Consider the following 23,764-nt stretch of genomic DNA (forward strand, 5'->3'; position numbering starts at 1 on the left):
CTAAGAATGCTCTACACCCTCCTTTAATGTATGAGATAAGATTTTCATGGAGTCATTTTTACTATTGAAACATTAGGTCCCGTATTTGATTCTCGATAAGTTTTTCTTGCAAGTGCAACACATGTAATTAAAATAATGCAGGCTAGCTGGCTTTGTGTTTTGTCCAATGGAGCATGATATTGTCCAATGTGGACATGGTTTTAAATAAATTGGTGCAATTTGACATAGTTCTTGATATTTTTCAAACTACATATATACAACCATCATGCCCTACGTAAGTCGCCACTAATAAAGCACCTAATAAAGTTGCTTATGATGTTATCATTGAATCTCCTGCCGCACGAGCTTTTAGCCAGAAATTTCTAAAAAGAACAAATATTTCTCTTTCAGTCGCGATCAATTCCATCATGATCAAAGGATGGCAATGTAAGTTTGCAACCACGAGCCTTTTGGGCAAATCCCATCGTCAAAATCGATGGGTCCAAAAACTGGCGCCCTTGTAATCCATCGGACATGAAATAAAGAAAAATTTTATATACGCCACACCGCCATTTTTCCCTCTTTCAATTCCATACAACGTGGCATTGATGCCACTGCCTTATGAAATCCCAGTCCCAATCCTCTCATGCCACATCGGATGGGAACCTTAGTGGTGCACAATCGTGTCCTCCAAAGTCCAGAAAGGATTTGCATTATTCCTCTCAACAACGTGAAGTTCACGTCAACAGATAGAAAATAATAAAAAAGATCACGCCTGCGTTGGTTGTCAAATAATCAACATGTAGTGGTCATAATAGAGACCAGTTTTGATACGTAATTATTGATGGCCTGTTGGTTTTATTGATAGGTGTTAGCTTTTTAGTTAGAGAGATGAGATCAAATAACTATGTGGTGTAGAATTGTAGGCGCATGATGTGAGGTAGGTGGGCACACAAGGTGGTTAGATTGACATCCCCACAAAAATGTTCACACACACACACACACACACACATATAGCTTAGCATGTGTGGCCATTGAAACCTAATCCACTCGTTGGCCCATAGGAAGTTTTTTTTTTAATTGGAGACAATGGCGCGTCACACATAACAGATGTGAATATAACTAACAAAATTAGAAAAAAGAAAATGGTACAAAGGAGATACAACAAACATGTAGTTGTTCTAGAGAAAACCATCAAAATGATGAGTTGCATAGCATGCAACTCAGTCGGCTGCATAGGGAGCATTGACTGTTGTATTGTATGAAGACACTGTGACTACCCTTATCTCGCCTCTAAGAATTACATCATTGTTAAGAAAAAAGAAGTAGAATCATTAATGCTCATTAAAGTTCAGCTAAGCAATCTTACATAAAATATAAAAAATGAAAAAAAAATCTAAAAAGGAAATAAAGGAAGTAATAAAGTAAAGGAATCATCCAAACAGTCACTTGATTCAAAGGAGGTTTTGCACTGTTCTCCTCATCTTTCTACTTTTCTATATTATTAAGATCTATTGATCATTTTTTACAATTACAATGGTCTCTGGCAGAGGCCCACAGCCACTACCATCTCTATCTCTTTCCCTTTTATATTATTGCTTTCCTCCGTCATCATAGTATATATCAGTTCTAAGCTCTATCCTCATCATCCCACCAAGCCAATCTCTTTGAAAAGGATTCACTTCCTTGACAGCCAACCCCCTCCCCCCCCAACCTCTTTCCCTTCATCTGAATCGTGAAAGGTGAGAGCTTTCATCATTTATATGTTGTTTTGCTGCTAATTGTTCTGTTTCATGCCTTCTTTTTCTTGAATTTTGGGTATTGGGATCTTTCATTGGACTAATTTGGTTCATCATTCCAGTTGGCGGTGGATCCTTCTGATTATTTGGAAATTTTTTGGCTATGGTCCTCTTCAATTATTCTTGTTCTGGATTGGGTTTTCATCCTATGATAAAAATTATGCTTAATAATTCCTGGGTTTCAAATGGCCGTCCCTTAATTTGGGTTGTGTTATTGTGTAGCCAGGCTTACATACTAATTCAATTTCAGATTTTGATTATGGTCTTAGCGAGCCCTTTCTTAGAAAAATATTGTGGCTTTGGTAACAATTTATCTTCTTTTTTTTTTTTTTCGTGAAGGAAACTTATTTTTAGCTTATTCTTCCTGTCATCTGACCTCTTGAATTTTATGATTGGTATTACTTTCAGCAATTCTTAATTCTTATATGATGGATTTTTTTTTTTTAAATTTCTCTTCTAATGATATTTTTCCATCACCTTACTTATATGTTTACTGGGACCCTTCTTTTTTACAATGTTGGCAACAATGTTTTTACCCTTTCAGATAGCCTGGTGTACCAATTCCTCCTCCATTTTGGTTTTATTGGTTGAGAGAATGCAATCAGTTCTCAGATGATATTTTTCTCTTTGATATCATTTCTATACTGCAATATTTGTACTGCTATACTAAGATTTCCCCCTTTATTTGCTGGAACAGATTTTTTTTCATTTATAACCAAGTTGCGAATAAAAAATACACTGTCAAGCATAGTTAATATTATCGATAAATGGGTTCAGAAGGGACTTCAGTGACAACAATTCATGTTACTGGATTCAAACAATTTCATGGGGTGTCAGAGAACCCAACAGAAACAATTGTAAGAAATCTGAAGGGGTATATGCAGAAGAAAGGATTGCCAAAAGGCCTTGTTCTTGGGAGCTGCAATGTTCTCGAGGTTGCAGGAGAGGGGGCACTTGGTCCTCTTTATAATATCTTGAAGTCAGCTGCAGCGGGCCTAGACGGTGAATCCTCAAATGCTGGGCGAGTTATTTTGGTCGGTTATCTATTTTCTTTCTTATTTCTTTAAGATCTAAGGCTTTCTATGATCATGATGATATTGGGCAAATAAGTATTTTCCAATGAAGTATAAAGAAAATAATTACCCTTAGTTTTTCTTTACTTTGGACAGCCTTTTTTTTTTGCTTCCTGTGAAGTTTGTTTGAAATTTTGTCTGCATCTAAACATGATAATTTATCCGGGTGTACTGTGTATCCTAATAAACAGGATTAGGTATAGAACCTTGACAGTTATTATGCACCATGAAAAGCTGGTGGTAGGCTGCTACCATTATGCACCATGAAAAGCTGGTGGTAGTGATTTTTTACACTTTACTTGGAAGGGAAGTGACCCACCTCCCAATTGCTTGTCTGCTTGCTTCTGTATGGGAAAACATTACAAACATCATAAGATTTATCACTTTTGTTACTTCGCTTCATTAATGCATCATGATGTTTTCAAGCCTGCCAATGTGCTTGACATAAACTATGTTCCAAAAAGATTTGAAGGTGCTATGGGTTTAAATTTCTGTCATCAGTTTAGTCCTACAGCCTCAGAACTTTCAGTAATTGCTATATGCAACTAACTGCTGAATTTTTGGACATACTGGCATGTTAACTTCTTCACTCAGAAAGTTTACTTCACCGTTCGGCCAACCCTGAGAAATTTTCTCCACCATAATCAAGATATGAGAACAACCTGGGCCTGTACTTATAAGTTATAACCTTTTCTAACTCCAAGACACAAAATGTGATGAATTTTAGGAAAAAAACATGCTCACTTTTTATCCATTTTTATACTATTTGCCCTGCTGACTTCAAACATATCAAGCATACCATCTTACTGTGCAATTCCTTGATAATCTGATTTATTTCAGTTGTCTGGGAAACTTCAATCAAGAACTAATATTTGCAATCTCTCACTGTCTATGTATTGGAAAATTTGTTCCTAAATAGCTATCTGCAAATGATGTTTCCCACATTAACATTGTGCATCGAGTTTCTTTTTTTTTTAAAAAAAAAAATATGCATATATTTAATTTTAACACATGCATGTTTTGCTTATTAACTGGTTATCCTTCAGATCCATTTTGGAGTTAACAGTGGTTCAACAACGTTTGCTATTGAGAACCAAGCAATCAATGAAGCTACTTTTCGTTGTCCAGATGAATTAGGATGGAAACCTCAGGTAAGATATGCATATCTTGCTTTGGTTTATCATTGAATTCACCAGTTATGATACGGACTTTGGCTCTTATTTTTTCTTGCAGAGAGTCCCCATTATCCCTTCAGATGGAGACATTTCACGAACACGAGAGGTATGGTGGCTATTACGGCTCATTTTAAATGTATCATCACTATAAACTCATGAATTATTAAGGAATGAAGATTCTAGCTTAAGATCATAAATTATTTCCTTGGAAAGGGGAGTACGCTATTGTTTTATCATTATTCTTATCTTACTATTATTTTCTTTGAAACAGCGGTAGCTTTCTTTCAGATGGTAGTCAGCAATTATTTAGGATAACTTGGAAATGCGTATTCTGCTTAAGCATTACATAAGGTCTCTGTGTTTTTTTTGCAAAAAAAATAAAAATAATGTTTCTTTAGATATGAATTTGAATGGATCAAGCATAATTTTGTTCCTTGACCAAAAAAGAAAAGAGAGTTTTCAGTAAGGCTTGAGTCCTCAAAGTTCCTTTAAGAAGTATCATTCTAAAATAAAGTATGTGAATACATTTGTCATAGTTCAGTCTAGATTAAGTTATCATCTCTTTTTTATATCTAATGCAGGTTCTGTCTATTTATGAATAGGGTCAAGTAGTTTAAGTGACTTGGCAATAATATATCTCGGCACGTGAATTCTAGGCTTCGATTGGATTATACTTATCATCCTTTCGCATACAGGTGAAATATTCTTTCTGTTTGGTAGCTAACAATGTGAACCTCTTGTTAATTAAATGCAGACTTCTCTTCCAGTGAATGAGATTACCAAAGCCTTGGCAAAAATGGGATACTTGGTGATACCATCAGATGATGCTGGCCGATTTGTGTGCAACTATGTTTACTATCATTCACTCCAGTTCGCAGAACAACATGGCATTAAGTCTCTTTTTGTACATGTTCCTCTTTTTCTGACAATCAACAAGGAAACCCAGATGCAATTTGCTGCTTCCCTTTTGGAAGTACTCGCTTCCTTGCCCTAGTACCTTGATCATCTTCTGTAACATTAGTTCCCTCTTCAAAGCTGTTGGGATTTATGGCGAACCAAGGTGTCAGGCATCATAGGTAAGGATGCTCATTTGCTTGTTAGGCCAAAATTGTCTCTCTTGAATATAATAATCGTGATTTGGTTGATTTGGTCAGTCTTCTACTCATGTGTCTTGGATAGATGGTCAATGGAATATTCATGTTTGATACAAGCAATGTACGGTTGCTTGAGGGTGTATATATTTGTGATCAGATTTTGCTCGAGTTTGTGCATCCTGCAAAGAACTCTGTATTTGCAGAAGCAAATGTGGAACAAGTTGTGTCATTTCTGCTGAGTTCCTGCTTATGGTTTGTATGAGTGCTAAGAATTCCCATCTAAGAGCTCAAATTATTGTTTTTTTTCAAGTTATAAGCAATAAAGTGAGGAAATTTCAGAACCTAAATTAATAAACTATAATAATAAATAAAATCAGCTGCTCGTAATCCTTTTACAAAAGCATATCGAACTTGTTCCTGTGAATATGGTCAAATAAACTCCATGTACATGGACAACTATAAGCTGGCAAATTTAAAAATTTCTGCTTGATTTATTCATTAGGACTTGTTGCTGGCTTATGGTAGATGCTTGGTGGAATGTTAAGCTCTAAAACATGTAATGGAATCCTAGGAAGATTATTATTGGATGAAACCTTCAAACCCAAGACTTCATAAGTTGTTTATGAGATACTCAACATTAATAGCCTACTGCAGTGCATCAAATACATGTGCAGAGAAAAATGCTTAACTATGAACACAAAGCCCCTGCAGTTGCCTAGGAGACCTAAGGTTTCAATCATCCAATAACATCAGGATTACTGCTTATAACATCAAGTCATTCTTCATGAGTTGCTGCCTTTGAGAGCAATTGCTTAATGCTTGGCTCTTCTTTGGCAGACTTGCCATTGAAAGTTCATCAAGGTAGGTGTCTGGGTGGTTCAAGTTTTGGTGATAAACAGTACTTATCAAGGAGACACCTGTGTATTTGGAGCTGCAGGTATAACTAAGTCTGGTTGGATGTAGTTCTTGCCTCATTGTTGTTTGAGAAAATTCCCCCCATCTTTCATTTGGAATGATTGCATATCTACGGTGGCAATCCAAATATCAAATATACTCCAGAACCCCTGCCTGAACAGTTAAAGTATCAAAAGGATACCATTAAAACAAGGGAGTTATAAAAATTTCTTTTGTTCAGTTCTCTCTCCCTCTCCAAAAACAGGAAAAAAAAATCTTTTGCTGATTTTATTCAAGTTGTTTATTGGAGCTATATAGCTTTCGGGAAAAAGGAAAATGTTGAAATCTTTATCATGAATTCAGTGATATGCAAAAATACGGTGTTATTTGAACAATTAAGTATCAAATGGATCCCAACAAGCAGAACAATCAGCATCTGAATATCAAAATATTAGACTGGAAATCGGTTGTAAGGCTTTTATTCCTGGTGATGGAAGCATATGAACCATTTTTCCTGAATTAATGATTATGTTCTGAAATTATTAGCAGTTTTTCATTGGCCCAGTGATTCTCCAAACTATTCTTTGGTAATTGAAATTGTCAGGGATTATTAATTGGTTTATGAATTTTACAATTTATCCATGGATTATCTGCGACTTGTTTAAGGGATACATTTGGATTACAGATTTGTACTGTTATCTGAACTGTTGGTGGTTCAATTGTTGCTTCATTTTTTCAAAATATCTAAATGTAGAAACATGTCAATTGAACCCACATTTTTTTTCTTAATATTCTCTTTCCTTTGTTAACCAATTTTCTTTTCGAAACTTTGGTGAAACTTTGAGATTTTATTCGAACTCCAAATCTTTGCCCTCAGCTGAATTTTTCCCAAAAAACAAAACTTGTGAATATGGTGGTGCATGTTGCAAAAATTCACATTATGAATGATAGCGGACATATTAAAGTAAAGCAAAAGACTTAAAATAAAGTAAAGCACTCCAATAAATCCAGCTTTTCCAACAACGATTTTTTTTTACCATGTGGGTATTTAGGTGATGAATGAATTCACCTCAGAATTATACTTCTTACACAATATTTCGATAGTTTTTCATAGATAACTAGAAACATTATAAAGGAGGGGTATAAAACCTAGATAGATAAATCAACATTTATACATCAAAGGAAGGGACAAAAATAAGAGCCATGAAATCAGAAATTAGTGACATTTTCTCTTTTTATATAAATCAAAGAGTAATGAAGATTTCTCACAAGTACCTGAATTCAATTGAGAAAACTCTAGAATGGATAATTTTGTACCTTCCAATGCATCGAAAAAGCCCTAAATCGAATCCGAGAAAAAGGGGCACGCGAAGTTGGGTGAAATGGAGAGAGCCAACCGAAAAACTAAGGGAGGTGTTTGTAATTTTTTCTCTTTAAATGGAGTTATATTTAAAACGTTCCATTCATAGGAGCACTAGTGGGAATTACATGGGAGTACTTTTATTGTTTACTCCCTCGATCATATAAAAATTACATATAAGTGGGACGTACTAGTCCGAGCTTTATAGGAGTACTTTTACGAATATAAATATTATACTCAACTTAGACCCGGCTAGCGGAGTACCGGAACAAAGGCTATATGCGTGATTTAAATATCACATCGGTTATTCCCCTTTTCAAGAGCGAGGGAGGTTGCGTCCATGGCAGAAGAATCCAAAGGTGAGATTTTTATCCTATTATCTCAGCTCAAATTCTAGGTTTTTCAGTTCCATGTCTTTCCCTTCTACCCTATATCAAGTTTCTCTTTTTGGTTTCCAGTCTCCATCGAATTCTAGGGTTTCCATTTGATTTTCGAATTTCCGGTGGATTATAGGGTTTTCATTTGATTTCTGATTTCCAGTCAGTTTTACGGTCTTGTTAACAAATATTTTTTATCTTGTAACTCGCCTTCAGATTTTTCTATCTATCTTGATTGCCCGTTAGCTTCATTTTTTGTTTTGTTCCCGTATTTTATTGGGAATTTATCCGTGCAAGCAATTTGGTGATTCTTATACTGATCTTTTAGCTTCCTTTCTGTTAGATAGTTCTTGATTATATGAATTCCAGGCTTTTGTTTTAACTTCTGGACCTTTGTCTGGGCTGTAGGATCTTTTAATCCTTTTTTCATCTGGATTATTAGGTCGTGGTTCATGGATTTAGTTATATAACGGACTGAAACATGAGAAAGTTATCCACTTTAATGTTTCTTCTTTAAAGTTAGTGATATATCAGATTGAAACATGATAAAGTTACCAACTTTAATGTTGCTTCTTTAAATTTATGCAACCAGATGCTTGTGATGCTAATAAAGCTGTTGAAGTGATCAAGATGCAGAAAACAAGCGACATGGCGGAGATGGAAGTGGGTCCATTGATCCAGGTTAAGGTCCTCTTCTTTGCGAGAGCTCGAGAACTTACTGGATTGACTGATATATCTCTTCTAATGCCACCACGAAGCACAGCCAGAGACTGTATGAGTAAGCTTTTAAATAAGTTTCCTAAATTAGAGGAAATATATAACTCCATGGTTGTGGCACTGAATGAAGAGTATGCTCCAGAATCAACAGTTTTGAGAAACAGTGATGAGTTAGCAATTATTCCACCAATTAGCGGAGGCTAAATAACATCATGGGAACAAATGCTTGGTTTTTGTATCATTGTTGAATCTTATTGCAAATGGTTGCCGTTAAAAGATTATGTTCTTTGATCATATCTATTAATTCTGTTATGTTCTCATGAAGAAGGATTGTCAGAATTTACCTTCCATCTTGTAATGGAAATTTGCTCAAATACTGTTGTTTATAGAAGGCAAATATAATGTGGAGGATTTCTTCTTATTTTTCTTTTTTTTTAATGAGGCATTTTTAAAAAGCTTTAGTTAAGTTTTTCATGTCATGCTCAAGGCTCTTGCAAAATGCCTTGAGGCTTATGAAAAATGATACAAGGCAAGTTATAAATATCATAAGAGAGGTTTGTGTGAATTTATGTCGAGTACACTAATTATGACTGATGTCTTGTTGTAATATGAGAGGAGGCATGCACATTAGGCTGGGAGTTTTCTCATTCATGCCCTTTTTTATGCCAAAGATGGGAAAAAGCTTATAAAACCAATTGTTAATAAAGATGGGAAGAAGCACTTCAAACCATTTGTCAATAAATTGAAACTTACGCCACAAACCTGCCAATGCATTAAGAACAAAAGGTCCCGGTGTATGGGCCAGGACTAGCAGTAGGTTGAAAAGGAAAAAAAAGAAAAATAAAGTAGAACTGAAAAATCAGGTGTCTGGGATAGGCATTTTTGAAAACTAGGATCTTCTTCCTTTTCCAAAGGCAAAATACTTCCATCCACAGTAGTGTAAAACAGTTGATATCATCAACCACCTCACTTTAATTCTTGTTTGATTATTGTATCTAGACTCGTGTTTCAAACTTAATGATGTAAAATATATGTTGGTCGACAATGACAGTTTTCATCGGGCATTGTAGTTTGTGATCTTGACAAAAGTTTCTGCAACCTAGGTATTATGGGTTCAAGACATGAAAACAATCTTTTCACATGCGGAGGTAAGGCTGCGTATGTCTGACACTCCCAAGACCTTGGAGTGGTAGGAACCTCTTGCACTAGGAGGTCTTCTTCTTTTTAAAAGAGATATAGAGAGAGACTTCTAATTGCCAAGCAGAGAGATGTTACCAATAGGATCAGTCCTAGGTCACATATAACCAAGTGTACGACAACACCTATTTTCCTTACCCTGCCCTTCTTTGATGTGTTCTTTTTAGATTTTCAAATCTTTCAGGAAAATCCATGAGGTCTATGCCTCGTTTCATAATGAATCTGAGTTCCTTTGCATTTTAGAAATTGGCCAAAGGCTTATACTTATTTCATATCTCATGATAAGGTAATGAAAAGAAAGCACTGGCAATTTCTTTTCTAAGGATCAATTGGCTTATAGTTTTGATGGATTTTGGTATAATAATCTTTGAGAAGATTTGACGGGCTCTTATTTTAGATATATACTAAATTGATATGTCAGTATTATGCAATTAATTTTTATTTATATAACCTTAGGATCTATTTTCTTTCTTTATTGTTCAGAATAGGACATCTAATTGTTTACCTTAAAAAAAGGTGACTTCATGAATAAGGAGGGATTCAAAAACATTTAAATGCCAATTTGGACCCCTTAAGAAAAAAAACTCTAAGAGACCCTTGACTTGCATAAAATTCTTTCAACCTTTTAGGAGGCTGCATGTAATTTTGTATTAATCATAAAAATCCAAGAGTCTTTCTTTAATTCGTTTTCAATAACATTCAACAGCTTTTTTTTTTCTTAGTAGTTTCTTCTCTGTCCGTCTTGTCTGATTTTTGTCACCCATTTGTTTTAGGCCTGTTTATATGTGCTTCTCTCTCTCCCCCTCTCTCTCTCTCTCTGTCTCTGCGCGTGCATTCATGCGTGTTCTATGTGTTTCCATATTAGATTTTCTGTGCTTTTCTGGAGGTGTAATTCTTTAATCTCTTTGTTATTCAGTAACTTTTTGGTTCTGTTAAGTTTCTTAGCTCCTGGTTTCCATTCTGTTTGTGCCCCTGCACTCAATTGTACAAGGTGGTTCTAAATGATTTTTTCGGTTTACTCTATACATGCAGTACCTTTCTTTATCTTAGGTGTGATTTTTTCTGTTTGTAATATATGCATAGGACAGAATCGAACAATATATATATATATATATATATATATATATATATATATATATATATATATATATATATAATTCCTGGTTATTTTTTAAAAGTTGCTTACTTTTTCCTCAAACACTTGGCATTTGCTAGCTACCAGTTGATGGTAGGATCCAAATAACTGATTGGAGCTAATGCTATAAGATTTGTTGTAGTATTGTTTATGTCTATTATTTTTTTCTTAATTGTTAAAGGCTTAAACCCTAATGAATGTGATCATTATGAACAAGTTAGTCTGCTGAATTTGAACTAGTCCCGTCATGCAGAGCGCCGAGACTAGTTTAAAGATGGGTGCTAATAGAACCATCAGTCAATATTAATCAGTAACAATATGTACAAATATATGAGCAGAAAAAATAGAAAAAATAAAAACTACTAGTCATATACCATGGACTAACACATAGACTAATTTTAGATGATTAAAGTGCGCGATTGGAGCTGCTTCTACTTTGAATTTTATTTTTGAAAATAATGTCAACTCTTCAAGCTAAAGAATAGCAATTAATGATGTGCAAAAAATAGCAGAGCTATCTGAATAATTAAAGTATCAAAAAGTTAGGAGACGCTGTTGTAGTTTATCATCGGAGGACTTACATGTAAAAGTTCTCGCGTTAAGTTCGAACTTGTCTCGGCAGACAGATTGCCGAGGCTGCTTCGAGCTTTTGGTCTAATTTTATGGATAACCCGCTAGGGAATGTTAATATTGCATACAAGTTAAGGAGTTAGATATGAACTAGTGCTTGCCAGGCCTAGCACAATCTTTTTATGAGTCCTTTTATGGATTAAACCCTAAAGAATATGCATTGTACAAATAAGTTGGTCTGTCGAACTTGAGTTAGTCTTGGCATGCGGAGTGCCGGGATTAGTTAAAAGATGGGTGGCAAAAAAATTATCAGTCAATACTAATCAATAATTATAAATACAGCTATTAGTAGACAAAGTAAAATAAACCATATATATCTAATCATATACCATGGACTAACCCGTACGGTAAGAAGTTTCCTAAATGCAACCATGTAACTAAGATAAGGAAAATTTTAGATGATGCCATGGGTTTCTTCGAGTTGCTTCTACTTTTCTATTCTTTTCTTTCCTTTTTTTTTTTTCTTGAAAAATACCATGGGGAAATCTCTACTAGAGATTGAATCTTGGGCCTCTCTAGGTGTGAGAATCTGTACGGTCGTGTATATAGTCCCATATTACCTATGCACTGAGTAGATATTGGATACTTCTACAGAGCTAAGGAACCTAAATAACACCTTCCGGCTAATCTTTTCGGATGAGGTCCTGGGTTGTAACAAATAACTTATGCGGGCTGGGGGACACTGTAGTATGGGTTCATGAGAGCTAATCACAGACCGATCATGGTGTTTGTGATTAGATTTGAATGGATTTGGGCCTTTAGATGAGGATGTCATGATTTAAATGGAAGGAGTGTGTGAGAATCCGTGCGGGAGTCCTACATCGGGTATACGTTGGATAGATCTTGTATACTTGTATAAGGCCAAGGAATCCAAGTAACATCTTCTAGCTAGTCTCTTTTCGGGGGTTGTGATAGGAGGATTGAAGTTGCTTCTACTTTTCTCTGCACCTTCCACAGGTGCACAAATATTTGCTGCTCAAACTACCTGAACTCATGACTCTTTGCAGTAAGCCCATACATAATATGTTCCAATCAATACATGAAAACGAACTCCATGAGGGCGCCCAAGCATGACTAAATCCCCACAACAGTCACACATATGAAAAAAATAAAGGGCTGACCATATGGGTCTTGAGCTCTGTCCATGTTTATTGTGTCTCTAAATTGCTATAGCTGAAGCACTAATAAGTTCAGCAAACTAATCTAAGGTTCTCTTTGACGGACTGAGGCTCCCCTTCCTGCAAGCAAGAGATAGGTGGAATTGTTAGTGTCTCCATGCTCCCATAGGCATTCCAACAAAAGGGGTCATCCACCAACTCTCCATCAAATGGGAGCAGCTCCACCTCAGACATGGTGATGTTGGTACACGGCACGGTGTCGCTGCATGCAAAGTGTATCGGCGGGCTCCTAACATCATACGTCCCCTTTATGTTCATGTACGAGACGTCCGTTACGTAGACCGCCGATGTTTGATTCATGCACTGCTTGGTTAGGCAGTAGTACTGGTCTATGATGATGCAGTTCCTTACATTCTCCATGATGATGTTCTCAAAGCTAATGCTTGTTACTGAGCCCATCCCACCCTGCCATGTCTTGATCCTGACCCCATTATCAGAGTTCCTAATCACTGCATTCTTGACGCTTATGTTCGAAACGCAAGCCTGCGAGTTGTGCACGCCGAGGCTCCCGATACTGTGTGATATCATTTGGATAATTGGATTGCAATGAGAAGATCATAGCAACAGATAGGTGGCAAAGAATTTAAATTCTGTATGAGAAGTTGGAGTACCTTATGCCATGGCTAGGCCCACAGGTAACATTTTCTATGTCGACATTAGAACAACCAGTACCGATGGAAATGCAGTCATCACCTGTTTTGATCGTCGAACACTCTGTTTAATAAATAATGTTTGCCGCTTGAAATGAATTCATTGTGTGATTGAGCTAAGGAGAGCTGTTACCATTGCCTATCATGGAATTGTAGATGCTGACAGACTTTGTGTTCTCGATGTGGATACCATCAGTGTTAGGACTAAGGGCTGGGGAATTTATTTTGATGCCTTCTATGTGCACTCCTTCGCAGCCATCAAATTTGATATGGAATTGAGGGCTGTTCTCGATCCGTAGGTCCTTCACAGTAAGATTACTGCTCATGAAGAACCTAATCAACTGTAAAAAGGAAAAGAGAAACCAAAAGTTTAACAGTTTTTTACACTGTTAGAATGAAACCCAATATGATTGGAAAGATCCAAAGAAACAGAAACAAATTATACTGAAATCGGTGCTTACCGCTGGGCTATCGCAAGGTCCAGGCAATGTAGTACCATGTGGCCCCTGATTTGGTATTAGATTACAGCATTAGTTCTCAATGAGGCTAGACTCCTACTTACATAATTTGCATGAGATCAAGAGTGTGACATACTCTGTGTGGTTTACATGGGAGGTTCCACCAATCCTCGCCATTGCCTTCGATGGTTCCTTCTCCCCTCAGAGTCAACCCGTCAAGTTTATAGAACACAAGCCACTGGTGCTTGCTATCAGATGCCGGCCAGCAGTCAGGACCATCAGGGGGCATCAGTACTCCATCCACCTATACTAATACAGCTACTATAAGATCTCAGTTCAATCTGAGAGAATGAAGCATTGCTGAGGGAGTTAAAGTCTATATGCTTACCTGAAACACAAACCCGGGCTTGCATGGCCCTGAAAAGATTGTCGAAGTGATCATGAAGTCACCATCTGATGGCACAAGAAGTATGCCGGATTCAGCGGCACACGCAGCCTTCCAAGCCGCTCGAAAGGCTTGAGTGTCATCGGTGGAACCATCGCCAGCAGCCCCGAAAGTCCTCACATCAAAAACACATGGCTCTGAACTAGAATTATAGAAGTCATCACTAGCTGTTGGAGGATCAGCAGGGGAGAGCTGAGGGGGCTGAGAGATGTAGTTTCCACTCTCTTCATGACTTTTCTTTTGCTTGTGGAAATGTTTCCTTCCACTTGAGCTCTGAAGACTTAATAGCAGGAATGTGATCGCAGTCAGAAGGGAAAATGACACTCGAAATATCGCCATTAGCTCCAGAGAATGAGAGGAACAATAGTTAAGGGACTTGGAAGATTTGAATTGAACGAGAGAAAAGGAGAGGAGGGAAAGAAAGTAGTATAGCTGGTAGAGGGGAGTAAATTGAAGGGAAGGAGTTTAGAGCTGAGAGGTGAAGGCTATCACAGGGTCAGGGTGCTATGTATGCCTCTGGGGTTTATAAGGGGGCAAAAGACTCCCCATGAGAGGGCGACATGTGTCTTATTGATTGGATCATCATTGTCTAATGTTCTGCTCCACTTCACATGAATCTATAGAATCTCTCTCGCTCTCTGCGCTTTTAGGCCTTGGTCTGAATGTGACAAAGACTATTCGCCATTCTCTTGGCTTCCAGACAAAAGACTACGCTTTCCAACTATAGACTTGTGTTGAAGAACAGGGCATGAGGTTATATTATTAGTAAGTGGTGGTACAAGACGACTCATATAGGTTATTTTCAAAATTTGAGTAGAATGGTAGAAGCTTCTAGGGATTCACAAGTGGTTATTATAGTTGGCTTTTTTGTTTTTCTTTTTGTAGTATCACGTTTTAGAATAATATTTCAAGAGGAAGCAGAAGATATATAGAGCTCATGACACACTAAAGTTGCACTGCCTTCATTACAATTTAGGAAACAAATTGAACAAGTTAAATTGGATATGCTTACCAGCAAGTGATACGTATTAAAATGCAATGCAGTGAAGTTCTTTTTCTTGTAAATAGAAGTTCTTCATTTAAGTTTCGCAAGCATGGCCGACTACATTTTGGTTTTTTATGAACGTAAATGATTAAAAAAAAAGGCATGCAACTTTAGCATATAATGACACATCTTTAAGGGTAGTGTCATCATTTACATAACACTGTCATCAGTTTATATCATTATCATTATCTGTAAAATTGCAGTTCATGTAATATTTTTAGTCTGGCCATGTATCATGCTCCCATTACCCATTACACTGATATGAACTGAGGTTACAGTGTATGCTGCTGCTGCTGCTGATGAAGCTATTACTATGACATATATTGAGAAGCAATTACCTAACATTTTTTTTTGATTGAAATAGTGCTGTGCACCAAAGATTTATTAAAATCCAGCATATTTCAAGGCTTGGTATTGTCATTTGAAGAGAAACGTAGGAATATAGAGGATTCCACAAAGAAAGAATGAAAGAGATCGACGGGGGGCCCTCTGTATTAGAAGAAACAGTGGTGGCCAAGTAATATAAGCCAGAGAGTCCCGTGACCTTAGGTCGTACTTCTGCCTCTCTCGTGGCCGAGAGCGCAGCAAAAGGTGGCAAGAAGAGACAACAGAATTGAACGAGTCACGGGCCGGCGGGGTCTCCGCATGACGAGATCCACTGAAAACTCCTTTACCTTGGCCTCCCCTGACATGCCCTGACACAAAAAGACTAATATACGTGATTAACAAAAAAAGATCGCGGAGAGAGAGAGAGAGAGAGAGAGAGAGAGAGAGAGAGAAGGGGGAAAGGCAATTCAATTCTTGAGGATGACTCGGCTACTGTGATAGACCGGATCCGAAGTGGGAGAGCCAAGACATATCTGCATTCTCTAGTTCGTGATATCTGCCGTATTCTAGAGGAGTCAAACTTTTTCAGTGTCGGGCATATATTTCGGGAGGCGAACAGTACTGCAAACTGGGTTGCCTCCTTTGCTTCACATCATATTGAAGCAGTCATATGTGGGACCTTGGAGCATGTGCCATTGGCACTAGAGCGTATTTTGTACTGTGATTATTCGGGGCATACTCACAGATGTATGTAGTGAGACGCTGTTATACCAAAAAAAAGGAAGTTAATCATGAGAGAATGTAGAGCTATAAATGAAAAAAAAAATATAATCATGTAGGCTTCTCTCATTAAAGTAGTAGACATGATAACAATAATACTGATGCAGCCACATGCAACGAATTTTACAACCACAGTGTGATGTGTGGATATCTTCTAACTTTAATTCAATCAAAGCTTGTCCAGGAGCATGCACTGGGATCACAAAGATTCTTATTCTCATAAACACTACTATTTTTTTTTTTTTTGTTGAGGAAAGAACTACTATTTTCCAGTACTATCTGCATCCACCACCTTTTGTTTGAAAAATTGAAGGGGTCAGGTGCATATTCTTTATGTAGCCAAAGATATGGGTGTGGTCTTTCTCACGGATGCTAGAGGTCCTGCATAAAATGCTTGTGTCTGTTTCTGAAGGTCACGGATGAATTGGATGATGTTAGGGAAGATGCTTGTGATTTTTTCCCACTTTTGTTGAGGAAATGCTTGTGTAGCTATCACCAATGGGCTGTCATGGTGGTTGGGCTCCCTCTCCTTTATTTAATAGCTCTAAGCTTAGCTTTTCAAGAAACTGATTCTTCCTCCCATACTTCACATGAAAGATTCTGAAATTCCAAGCTGATCTCTCTCACCCACCAACCATGCTGGTGCGGTCTTTTTGGTTCACGGGTCTAAGTGATATGGAGTTATGGACAGGTAAAAGGACAATAGGAAGGGTATCATAATATAAGGCTGGAACTCTTCATTTCAAGACATTTAGTAGTACATCAGATTGCCACAAAGCTAGTTTTCATTAGCAGTGTTCAGAGGGAGGATCTATATATATGCCTTCAGTTGTTGAAGCATAAGGTGGGGGGTGGGGTTTGGTTGTAGCTATGGAAAGTATGTAGGTCCATTTAAGGATATGTCATCTATTCACATGGACGGTGATTGATGTCGGCAATGCGCACTCTTCTGACATGCATATCAGAGTACTACCATTCATTTGATGATTCAGGACTTATATGGTGCTTGGTACATTGATCATGCTATGTATTCCAAATTCCAATGCTTGAAATCAGAATTTTGAAAAAAAAAATAAATTAAATGATCGATTTAAATGCTCAACAGGTGGTAGATCATAGGTGGGTGGGAGTAATTAGATTCCTTAATTATGTTACAAATTAATGTCAAATTGATTGTATATATATATGTTAGGGGTACCTGGGTTTTGTCGTAAGTGGAGGTAAGAATTTTCTTTGCATACTTGTATGAATGTTTAATTCTTATATATGAATGTACAGTTCCGATATATGCATTATAGAAAATATATGAGCTTGATTATGCATAGAAAATGACAGTAATATTGCATGTTGTGATGTGAACATGTTGTGAGTTCTGTTATAAAAAATATAAGTGTAAAGGCCCGCATGTGGTTGGGCCGGCCTCCAAGCAAGGCGGCCCAACGCATGAGAAAGGGGGGAGGGAGACTCCCGATTGGCTCCCTCCCCTGTTTTCAAACCCTTCTCCCCTCCTTCCGAATCCATCGGAGGGGAGGTTAGAGGGCGATAAAACCCTACCAGCAAGGATCTCCTCCCTTCTCTTCCTAGGGCATCAGCCGACAGGCTTCCACACACAAAAAAAAAGGGAGAAGGGAGATTGGGTTTTACCTTGCCGTGGGAGGAATCGAAGCGGTCGCCGTCGATCCGGCCGGGAGGATCTCGCCGGAGGCAAGGTGAGTCGTCCCTCCTCCTTTCTCAACCTCTGGATCCTTGTTCCTCTTGAATCCGGCCGGCGAGCCGTTGGATTTGGAGACAAGAAGCCCCGGTTGCCGACCGTCGGCGAGCCGTCGGTTTCTTCTTCCGTTCCGGCAGGCCGTCGCCGGGCATGGCACCGCCGGCATCGCCACAGGCCGATGACCAGGGGGCGTCGCCGGCCGTGGGCCACCGGCGGCCGAACCCCCTTCTCCCCTTTCCGTCGGGAAGAAGGAAGAAGAGAGAAAGAGAGAGGGTCTTTCCCCTCCCTTTCTCTTATTATATATTTTCTCTTATTATATTATTTGTTGTTGGGTTCCCTTCTTACACTTGGATCCGGGGAGATCATGGCTTTGAGGACTCTAAATAGTCTTGGGATGCTAGATTTTAGAGGACCCTTTAGAGGATTAAACAGGGGTCCTAGATCATCATATATCTTTGATAAATTTTAATAATGACTTGGTTCTGTAGGGGAACAATCAATTGGACGAGAGGACGCTGAGCAGAGTCCTGTGCATTCCGGTTCATAGATCACCGTGAGGGCGGGTGATTAGTTGTATGAGTTTTCAACAAAGGGTAAGGATCCTTGTACGCCAATCCTGCATGATATAATATTTTTATGCTTAGATATGTATGATATGCTATGATCCAGACAAATCAAAAATAGTTTTATATTAAATTATATTTTGATCGTGTTGGCTTGTGATTGGTAGTATGATGGATGCATGTATGTGTATAACTTATACCTGCATAATTGAATTTATGGATGTGGTGGTATGGACTAACCATGTTATATTGATTGCCCTGTCACGGGCCGGAAACGTGACCATGGTTAGTCTAGGCCGGAAATAAAGTGGAAAAGGGAATGGATGTGTGTTTGTGAATTGATTAAATGAACAGGGGCTTTGGGCTTATCTCGTTATTATTGATTGCCCCATCACAGGCTGGAAATGTGATATTATCGATTGCCCCGTCACAGGCTGGAAATGTGATACTATCGATTGCCCCATCACAGGCTGGAAATGTGATACCATTGATTGCCCCGTCACAGGCCGGAAATGTGATACTATCGATTGCCCCGTCACGGGCCGGAAACGTGACCGGGATGTAGCCCAAAGTCGGAAAGATAATTGATCCGGATCAAGTTAATTTAGAATGAAAAGAAAAAGCATTGAAAACAGAAATGAAGAATTATGAGCTATCATATGCTATATTATTCCTGTGACTGGACTTTCATTGATGTTGATATACATACATATATTGATTTTTGAGTCTTTTGGAAACTGGTTATGATTTCATGAAATGTGCATCGATTTGTCGTGGTTTTCAAATCTATATTATTATTGTGTTGGTGTGGATGTGTAGGGATTCTTACTGGGCTGTAAAGCTCACCCCCTTTTCTTCTTTTTTTTTATCAGAGTTGCAGGATGCATAGATTTGGATGGGATGGGCGCAGAGTGCGAGTACCAGAGTCATTAGTTAGTTAGTTAGTTTTTTTTTTTTTGATGTCGATGAACATTTGAAGATATTGTAATTGAACTAATGTGTTTATTTGGGCATGTCGGATTTGTCTATTTGAATTACTAAATTAGTTGTGGATTTATTGGATTTTTGTTTATCTTAGGCCTTGCATGATCTTTAGGGCACTGCTCTAGGGCTCATGCGGCCGGTCGCGTACCGGACCTGGATGCTGGGTTCGGGGCGTGACAATAAGAGTTCACAATTATGCTTAGAAATTGATAATATTTTACATTCTATAATATAAGCATGCCCAGGTACTTAACTAATAACTGAGACTTACTTAGCTGGATTATTGGATGGGTGATTTGACTGGCTAAGTTATTAAATTTTTATATTAATGATATTATTGTATAATAATATGTTATATATTATTTAATTACATTTTATAGTATTCATCATAATTCTTAATTATTATTATACTATTCAAACAGATTATTACAGTAATAATGTTACTATAATTATTATTACAATATTATATTATATTATTACACTGGATATGATATTATATTTATATTATTATTCTAGATATTAGATTTTTATTATCATTAGGATAATATAAATATTATTTACTGATATTATGATATAATATTATATCAATATTAAATATAATATTATGATAAAAGAATAAAGATTGTTGTTAATAACATTAATATAAAAAGTATTAGTACAAAATATTGTTTTGGTTGTAATAATATTAATACTATATTATATTTAATAGTTTAATATTATTATACCAATACGAACACTGATATAGTAATACTTACATATTACGTTATATGCTACCTATTTATTTTATTTTTTAGAAATTTACTTATCATACCCAAACACAAGAATCGAGCTAATTATTCTTGACGATGGATTTCTAGGAATGAGGAAACCATTTCTCCCCCCAGCCGAAGCACACACAAAAAAGAAAGAAAGAAAAAAAAGAAAAGAAAAGAAAGGATAACGAATGCTAACAAAGAATACAATGCAAAATGCCTTAATAGACAAGTTAGAGGAAGACATCAAATCAAGCACTTTTAAACAGATAATATGTGTGAGGTAAAACTATTTAAAAATTGAACATAATCGACACATATTTATGTGGTAATTAGAAAGTGGGAATAAAGAGATGTTATTAGGCATCCATATCACCTTTTAAGTAACAATAGAAAAGCCATCTACAAGTACTAAGATGAGGTTTGCATGTATCCAAATATTGGAATAGAAGTGCAAAGGCTGTACATAAATCTAAGCTTCCAGGAGGCCAGGAAGTATTTCCTAGCTATTCAAAAATACCTGGATGATTACAGTGATATTTGTTAAAAAAAAATATGAAAGTTGTTTTAGTTTTATCAGTAACCTGCTGGAAGGGTTTAGGGCTTATTTTGAGCTTCCTCCTAATGCACTTTTTAGCACTGTCAGAGAGCTGTTTTGGGGGGGTGGTTCTATATACACCCGGACACCCCCCAAAAATTAAAAAAAAAATTAGATACTCTCTACACCCCCCCATTTGCTAAGGACACCCCTAAAAAATTAAAAATTCCTAAATTACCCCCCACCCTCCCCACCCCCTCACCTAAATTGCTCTCTACACCCCCCCAAACCCCCCCCACCCCGCTTTTCCCCTCCAAAACACCCGCCGGCTTCTCCCTTCCGCCCAAAAAACCTCGCCTCAAGCACCTCGCCGGCGGCCAAACCTCCTCCGTCTCCCTTTGAACTGTTCCGCCCAAAGCACCTCGCCAACGCCCAAAACCCCCCCGTTCCCCCTTCTCCCTCTCGTCGCCGGCATTCTCCCGATCTCCGACCACCTCGCCGGCTTCTCCCGGAACCACCTCCCCGGCCATCTTCCGAGCAACGAGCACCTCGCCGGCGCCTCCACGACCACCTCGAGGTAGCTTCCCCCCCCGCCTCCCCACGACAAGCAACTAGTGATTTGGGACGAAGAATCGGCCGCAAAGGTACGTGTTCCAACTTGTTTCGAAATTTTTTTTTTCACGGTTCGTGCTCCGTTCGGCACTGGATCGCCGAACAAAAGGCTTCTGTTCGGCTGCACAGTGCCGGACAGAAGCCTTCTGTTCGGCACTGTGCAGCCGAACAGAAGGCTTTTGTTCGGTTGAGGGTTGCCGAATAGAAGGCTTCTCTTCGGCACTGTTCAGCCGAACAGAAGCCTTTTGTTCGGCGATCCAGTGCCGAACGGAGCACGAACCGTGAAAAAAAAAAATTTCGAAACAAGGTGGAACACGTACCTTTGCGGCCGATTCTTCGTCCCAAATCACTAGTTGCTTGTCCATGCTTCGAATGGGGCTTAAATCTCTTTCAAAGATCGCCTAAACGATGTAAATGGATCGAGGGGTTTAAGGGGGGTTTGAGGGGTGTTTTTTTTTTCTTTTCAAAACGAAACGGAGGAGGAGGAAGGGGGGGGGGGTGTACTGAGAAAATTTCAAGGGCAATATGGTAATTACACTAAAGGTTAGTTTGGGTATTTTCTTTTTGGTTTTTGGGGGTGTCCTTAGCAATAGGGGGGGTGTATATAGAACCCCCCGTTTTGGGGTAATGAAATTTAACTTTTTGACCAAAATGCCCGCAACAAATCTTGTAATCACAGTTATGCCCCCTTAAAACATAATGCACGAAATAGACTAGATTTTGCGAACGAAAGGAGGAGAGCGCCCTCAGGAGTTCTCAGGATCCCTAATGCACGAAAGAACCCTAATCAGCCTTGGCTCCCACCCTTCCCACGCGATTGAGGTATTGTTTCTTTCTTAATTTCTCTCCGGTTATTTACCTGTTTGGAGATTCCAATCTCTTCCTTTGAAATTCTTGATCTCAACGTTTCTTTCGGATTGTTCTTTTTTTTTTTTTGGAAAGAATTTTTTCAGATTGTTCTGGCTTTGTTCCCGTTTTATTTATCCGAAATAGTGAGATGCTTGTGTTTCGAGATGATCTCAATTCTCATGCTGTTTTAGATGAATCGGTGCATGTTTTCTGGGTAAGGTGTGGATGTGGAGTTGGTCTCGTAGTTGAGTGGTATTGTGCTTCTTTGAGACGATCTCGAAGATGAGTGATTGCTGGGATCCTGGTATTTATCTCAAGATTAAGTTTTTTGGCTAGTTGTGAAGAGTAATTTTTCTTCGAGAGCTGATGCGGGATCATCCTTGAATCACCACTACGATTTTGGTATTGATAACTTGTTTTCTTGAAGTCAACATCTTTCTTCTGAGTGTTTTTTTTGGTCACTTATGGCTATAAGTTTCAGATGGATATCTGAATTCATCTTCGGTATTATTAATCAATGACGAGATAAACATTATGGATAGGGATAAACAATATTAAAATTTTGACAACCTTGTCATCCAGCTTAGGAACTGTTGCGGGGACGGACGCTTTGGCCGGAGCCTCGCGCAACAGCCTAGCCCACATTAAGCTAGCAGAGAAAGAGGACTGCGTTCCTCCCGAGGAATTGTCCGTTTTGGATACTCCGGCCCGTGCGTCCAGCGCAGACGGGGGGAGACTAGTGTCCTCACGGTTTTGTCCCACAAAAGGGCCCTCAAGAGGAAAGGATTTCCACCCAACATAGCCCCCACGGCGGAAAGGTTCCGTGCCGGTTTTACCCGGAGGCCCCCACAGCCTGGAGGGTAGTCAATGGAGAGAGGAGGCGCCCCTACCTGGCGCGCCATCTGTTGCGGGGACGGACGCTTTGGCCGGAGCCTTGCGCAACAGCCTAGCCCACATTAAGCTAGCAGAGAAAGAGGACTGCGTTCCTCCCGAGGTATTGTCCGCTTTGGGCGCTCCGGCCCGCACGTCCAGCGCAGACGGGGGGAGACTAGTGCCCTCACGATTTTGTCCCACAAAAGGGCCCTCAAGAGGAAAGGATTTCCACCCCCCATTTAAGGCACAGAACCTTTCCGCTACTAGCCGATGTGGGACTAAATTCAAGGCCCCCTTCCCTCCCCACAACATAGCCCCCCAGCGGGAAGGTTCCGTGCCGGTTTTACCCCAGGGCCCCCACAATGCTGGAGGGTAATCAATGGAGAGAGGAGGCGTCCCTACCTGGCGCGCCATCTGTTGCGGGGATGGACGCTTTGGCCAAAGCCTTGCGCAACAGCCTAGCCCACATTAAGCTAGCAGAGAAAGAGGACTGCGTTCCTCCCAAGGTATTGTCCGCTTTGGGCGCTCCGGCCCGCGCGTCCAGCGCAGACGGGGGGAGAATAGTGCCC

The 23,764-nt window shown here is 38.8% G+C and overlaps 3 protein-coding genes and 1 long non-coding RNA gene across 8 annotated transcripts in view; 3 read left to right on the forward strand and 1 right to left on the reverse strand.

Annotated features, from left to right (window-relative positions):
* The first annotated feature begins 1,430 nt into the window (after positions 1–1,430).
* On the forward strand, positions 1,431–5,359 carry LOC103722670 (uncharacterized). 2 transcript variants are annotated; one of them, XM_088717069.2, is made up of 5 exons: positions 1,431–1,721; positions 1,841–2,812; positions 3,898–4,002; positions 4,085–4,132; positions 4,781–5,359. In XM_088717069.2, the coding sequence occupies exons 2-5, from the start codon at positions 2,546–2,548 to the stop codon at positions 5,018–5,020; spliced, it is 660 nt and encodes a 219-aa protein (XP_088573195.2). In that variant the 5' UTR covers positions 1,431–1,721; positions 1,841–2,545; the 3' UTR covers positions 5,021–5,359. The 2 variants fall into 2 exon arrangements, with proteins under 2 accessions (XP_088573195.2, XP_008811529.2); XM_008813307.6 differs by having other exon boundaries at positions 1,572–1,721; positions 2,476–2,812.
* Positions 5,360–5,501: 142 nt separating this feature from the next.
* CNX7 (co-factor for nitrate, reductase and xanthine dehydrogenase 7) lies at positions 5,502–9,033 on the forward strand. 4 transcript variants are annotated; one of them, XM_039118091.3, is made up of 2 exons: positions 5,502–7,733; positions 8,344–9,033. In XM_039118091.3, exons 1-2 carry the CDS (start codon positions 7,715–7,717, stop codon positions 8,670–8,672), a joined length of 348 nt encoding a protein of 115 aa, XP_038974019.1. In that variant the 5' UTR covers positions 5,502–7,714; the 3' UTR covers positions 8,673–9,033. The 4 variants fall into 4 exon arrangements, with proteins under 4 accessions (XP_038974019.1, XP_088573196.1, XP_008811531.2 ...); XM_088717070.2 differs by having other exon boundaries at positions 8,374–9,033; XM_008813309.6 differs by having other exon boundaries at positions 8,382–9,033.
* A 3,379-nt stretch (positions 9,034–12,412) lies between these two features.
* Positions 12,413–18,311, reverse strand: LOC120105526 (polygalacturonase At1g48100-like). The gene is made up of 7 exons (XM_089929257.1): positions 17,958–18,311; positions 14,105–16,295; positions 13,853–14,020; positions 13,720–13,764; positions 13,392–13,599; positions 13,220–13,301; positions 12,413–13,122 (listed from the first exon to the last, which is right to left on the reverse strand). Exons 2-7 carry the CDS (start codon positions 14,498–14,500, stop codon positions 12,621–12,623), a joined length of 1,401 nt encoding a protein of 466 aa, XP_089785383.1. The 5' UTR covers positions 14,501–16,295; positions 17,958–18,311; the 3' UTR covers positions 12,413–12,620.
* Positions 18,312–22,093: 3,782 nt separating this feature from the next.
* LOC103698078 (uncharacterized) overlaps positions 22,094–23,764 on the forward strand; it is a 36,909-nt gene continuing 35,238 nt past the window's right edge. The window contains exon 1 of the long non-coding RNA XR_016399622.1: positions 22,094–22,295. This is a non-coding gene — a long non-coding RNA (uncharacterized LOC103698078). The remainder of the gene's footprint in view (positions 22,296–23,764) is intronic.

This window comes from Phoenix dactylifera, chromosome 2 (assembly GCF_051530095.1).
Source record: "Phoenix dactylifera cultivar Ajwa chromosome 2, Ajwa_hap1_PhDact_Kaust_v1.1, whole genome shotgun sequence".
Classification (NCBI taxonomy): domain Eukaryota; kingdom Viridiplantae; phylum Streptophyta; class Magnoliopsida; order Arecales; family Arecaceae; genus Phoenix; species Phoenix dactylifera.